This window comes from Montipora foliosa, chromosome 10, assembly GCF_036669935.1.
Source record: "Montipora foliosa isolate CH-2021 chromosome 10, ASM3666993v2, whole genome shotgun sequence".
Classification (NCBI taxonomy): Eukaryota; Metazoa; Cnidaria; class Anthozoa; order Scleractinia; family Acroporidae; genus Montipora; species Montipora foliosa.
Genome location: NC_090878.1, coordinates 17,984,805 through 17,990,064, shown reverse-complemented (window position 1 = coordinate 17,990,064; position 5,260 = coordinate 17,984,805). Strand labels below are relative to the sequence as shown.

Below are 5,260 nucleotides of genomic sequence, written 5' to 3'. Positions count from 1 at the left end.
TTTTTTGCTAGAATACAAAAAAAATTGTAAATATCTTAGTGTCAACTATCGTTTAATTTTCATTTATGCAAAAGTCTTTGTTTTGACCTAACGCCCGTTATATTTAAATTGCGAATTGTCCATTACAGTTTAACCTTGATAATGGGGTCATGTCTGACTCCGAAACGTCGGATATTGTTGTTAGTTTTTATTCTTAATACGATTTCTTAATCGATCTTACTTAAAATTCCAATTTAAGCCGGTAATTGGAGGGAAATTTTTATTTAAATTTGTGTCCCGGTTAGTTTTTTAAAGAAAAGCAGCGTTTTGCAAGTGCAATTTAAATTTTCTTTGATTCGCGCCACTGGACAATTTATATGTGCAGCACGTGACCGATACAGGAGAAACATCTAGAATGAGGTTTTAGTCTACGTTACTTGCCAATTTTCCGTGAAAATTGTCTCACAATTTCATGCAAGAAAAATTGGCCAATTCAACATACCCTGAAATAATTTTTTTTGCAACACTGAGATGGATTTCAAACAATGCGTTTGTGGAAGCTTTACTGCATCTTTCATAGCAAAATATCTTTTCACCAGCCGCTGAAAATGATCCTTTGACCCCACGTGATCATCAAGAGCCAGACAAGTTGCATGAAACGTTTCCCAGCATGACAAAAGCGAAAAAAAATTGTCTCCGGAAGGATGAAAAGCTTTGTCACAAAAACAAGATCAAGATGCATTCTATTTCATGACATCCAATGAAAGAATGGCATTGGAAATTACAGTACCATGCAGCTATAGGGAAGATATCTGTTTACAAACATTGTTTTTGTTATTCAAATGTGCCAACCACAGGAACAAAAGACCCTTTGTTTGGACGGCCAATTAGGCTCTGGCTGGCACATTAATGACAAGAGGTGACATCAACAATATCTTTGCTATTTACAAACAACTTCAATAGTTTTGTTAACACCTAATAATATTGACTCATTCCTCTAAGTGTTTAGATGCACTGTTCTCTTGTTTATACCACTTTTCTTGAATTATTTTCTCTTAGCTGTACTCGTGACATGCACTCTTATTGCACCACCAACTCCTTCACTGCATCAGCTAACTTATAATAAATATTATTAGGAAATATGAGTTTTATTCCTAGCCTGAGTAGTGGACTGTGTGACTATTAATTGTGATAATGAAAATCAACCACCACTGATCAAAATGTCATTAGGTTCAGAGAAGTATGAATACTAGCTGTCTCCTTGCCCAAAGTTGTTAGAAAGGTTCATTGTGGCGAGAGACACATTGTCCCTCTTTCCTGCTAATCACTCATTTCAGCTGAAGTACCAGTGATTATATTGTCCAACATTCGTGCCACATCCTTCTTTTATGGGTTTTGGCAAAAAGAGGGGCTAACACTTAAGAGACTTGCCAGTACTAGGACTTATCCAACAGTGTTAAATTAGACTTACTATGTGGCTGCTCTCAAGGCACAATGGCCGTGTGAGTGACACACAACAGAGGGCAGTTACATCTCAAGTACATGCTTTCTAATGCAATGTTCTAATGTTTAATGTAGAGGAGAATCAAGTACCACTCAGGCCACCGAGGTTTTAATAAGAGAACCTGAGGTAAGAAAGCAAAGCCCTATACCCCACGATAAAGAATAATTCTTTATTTAATTAATCATTTATAATAATTATTAATATTAAGATTGCGCTCAAGCTGCAAAGGTTATTTTTTTTACTGTTGTCCCCATGAATTCACCGTCCACTTTCACACTCACTGACCAATATCATGTTGTTCTTGTAATTAAAAAAAAAATTATCACCATTTAGTATAAATGCACAGGTGATTATACAAAATCACGCGCTCTCATTGGCTCACTATCTCGTATTATCAGCCGATAATCCCCTTGACGGACAAAATGGCTGCCAGTAGTCGTTTTGCCACTGTAAGTAAAGATGATTTCGTGTTGAAAGGTTTTTCTTTTCTCTTTTCTGAAATAATAACCTGTGTATTTATACTAAAACAATAATTATTATTCGCCTCACGCTCAGTGATTATTGGTGAATATTCACCTCGACTTCGTTTCGGTGAATATTCACCGATAATCACTTCGCCTTCGGAGAATAATTGTTAAGTAGTATGACACAGAACTGATAATAAATTCCAAAGCAAATTTCATCAAAAGTAGGGCCAAATATGGGGGATTTCCTCTCGCATCATATTCTCTTGTGTCAAGAGATGCTCTTGATTAGATGTACATTCATATAATTTCTTACTTGACATCAGTGAACTCAAAGGATGTGTGAGACATGTGCTGAGAACCTCCTGCCAGTTGTCCTGTTCATTTTGAACATCAGTTTTGTTTCAACCACTCCACGGAAAGTATTCAGTTTTTTGTTTTATTTATTTTTTGGATGAAGTGATTTCTGGGGAAAATAGTTTCTAATTAAGCACATGATCCTGGAATTGCCTCTGTGCAGAACCAAGTCAAAATTTCTTAACGCATGCCAATTATGGCCACTGAATGTTGCAACAAGAAAGGCTCAGCCTAGCCTCTGATACATCTCTTTCTGAAATACTAGCACAACCAATGATGTTTAAAATTCTAAGCTTCTTACACCTCTCCATTATTTCACTGAGGCCAACATTGGTAACTTCCTTGCAGCAAGATAGGTTCAGATCTTGCAATTCCTCAAGACTGTGAACAAGGGAAAGAACACCATCATCTGTGATTCTCCAGTTGGACAACAGGTTAAGAGTTTTCAACCCTGTGAGGTGGCGACCAATATGATGTAAACCTAGATCAGTTATATTAGGACAATTTGAGACATCAAGGGCTGTCAGTTTGCTGAGGTTGCAGGCAATGTGTTGAATACCTTCATCACCAACACGATAGCAATAGCTTAGATTTAAGTTCCTTAGTGTCTTCAACTTTGTTATACTTTTAAGGTCAGAATTTTCGATCCTGGTACAGTAAGTTAGATTCAATTTCTCGAGATCGGGAAAGTACATTTCGAATTGCAGCCCCTCGAACCAGCCAAGGGGAACAATGGAATGATCTAGGAGCAGGGATCTTAAATTTGGTGGTAAACATTGAACAGGAACGTTTCTCATGTCACAGTAACACAAACCAAGAGTTTCCAAATTTGTACACTTGGTCTTGATCTCTTCCAGCAAAGAAGGCGAAATATTTTCGTTTTTTTTCGTTGTTCCGATAAAGCCTTTGACAAGAAGTTCAAAAACTGAATCTGAGAGTCGGTTCCTCACAAGTTTCTTCAAAGTCCGCAAAGAAAGCGACCATGGACGCAGGTCCACGAATTTCCATAAGAAGCGGTCACAAACAAGATGGTACCACGTACGACAGACAGTTGATAAAACACAAAGAGTCCTTACATCAAGAAATCCAAACACGTGCAGCATAATATTTGCAGGTAATTTGCAAATCGGAGCAATCTGTACGACATCACTTGCCGCTTTTTGTCGAGATGCTCGTCTTTTCGCTGCTTTGCAGGACGCCATGTTGTTCAGCTATGGGTACCGTGGGCTCTTACTACTCATACATTTCCCCCAGGCCTCATAGGTCAACCGTATGAGTGACGTCATCAACGCTACCATGGCACAACTGTGTCGAAGATGCGTTAGTTGAACTTTTGCTGTAATTTTCTCGAAACGTAAAGATCCCACCAATCTCACCAATTACCGCACACCGGTGGCTCAGTTGGTTGAAAAGCTAAAAAGAACTAGGCTGATATAACGGTGAAGGAATATATTGAAAAGACTGCCATTATTTGGAAAGGCACTGCCTTTCTTCATCAGGGTTTTACATGCAATTACTACGGTTAACAAAGACGTACACTTTTAATAGTGATATGGCGTGTGATTTGATACAGCCCTAAAGATAAAGATTTTATTTTCATTTACATGTAATTGTATTGCATAATATTATATTTTATTATATGACTAGCTCCGTGAGCGGGCAAGATGAACCAAATCGCGCGCTCTGATTGGCTACCCGAGCGGGCAAGATGGAGCGATACTGCCCGCTCGGGATTTCTCGCTTGGTCCCGCAAGATCAAAGATCATTTTTTGGTGTTTTAAGTCATATAATAAATCTTTTATTGACCAAGATTGTTCGGTCAAGATGACTGGATATTGGCCTCGTTCTTTTTTTGCGTGTTTATGGACCTCGACTTCGTCTCGGTCCATAAACACGCAAACAAAGAACTTGGCCAATATCCAGTCATCTTGACCTCACGCTTGGTCAATAACCCATACACATTGCATCTTTCTTATAAGACTCAAAGGTTCAAGAGTGCTGAGAAGAAAGTGTTGCCTTCGTAATGACATCTGCAAATGGTTAGACTTTCAAGTCTTCTCGGATATTAAAGGACTATAAACCGTAGGCCCCGTCTCACGAATATCTTCTATGTTCATAAGTTCCCTGTGGGACTTTAAAGAACCCACACACTTTTCGAAAAGAGTAGGGGATGTAGTCCCCGGTGTTGTGGTTGTCCTATTCTCTCCACCGGAAGTGGCCAGCTTGGCAGTGGTGTCTCTAAAAAGGCTTACGGTGTATGAGGCCACCTAAGCGGAAACAGCCATAAATCAAAAAGCGACTTTGCCGAGTGCTGGAATATGTAGCTGTAGATGTAGAGTACGGTTCAGATGCTAGAGTAAGAACCACTGATGAACGAAATGATATATGAACTGAACCATATACAGAATTGTCAGAATTGCGGATATGAAATCAAGTAAAGCTATGATCCATAACTGTGAGGATCATAGTTTTACTTGATTTCATATCCGCAGTTCTGTATATGATTCATTTCACATATCATTTCCTTCATTGATTCATTCCTCACGGGAAAATTAGACATGACCCACAAATGACCAGCTCCCAACGTCAGTGGCTTTATAGCTCAGTTGGTTAGAACGTCGCACCGGTACCGGTATCGCGAGATCACAGGTTCAAACCCCGTTGAAGTCTTGAATTTTTCAGGCTTTTCTACGCATTGCTAAATTGCGTCCATAAATGCGAGAATCATAGCTTGACTAAAGTAAGAACCGTTTTTCTTAACATTTTTTAAGTAACTAAGTAACTTTATTTCAGTATCTACATATCGCATGTGTACGGAAGCTTGTAGGTGTCATCCGAGTTTCTGAAAACCCCACATCCGAGTTGCAAAAACCGGACATCCGAGTTGCAAAAATTAACCGGACATCCGAGTTGTGAAAATAATGTCAAGACACAGCAAAGTTAAACCAGCAATATG

General features: G+C 38.9%; 1 protein-coding gene across 1 annotated transcript; it reads right to left on the bottom strand.

Annotated features, from left to right (window-relative positions):
• Positions 1-715: 715 nt before the first annotated feature.
• Positions 716-3,507, bottom strand: LOC137973265 (F-box/LRR-repeat protein 20-like). The gene has a single exon (XM_068820039.1). The coding sequence runs from the start codon at positions 3,504-3,506 to the stop codon at positions 2,499-2,501; it is 1,008 nt and encodes a 335-aa protein (XP_068676140.1). The 5' UTR covers position 3,507; the 3' UTR covers positions 716-2,498.
• Between the last annotated feature and the right edge of the window lie 1,753 nt (positions 3,508-5,260).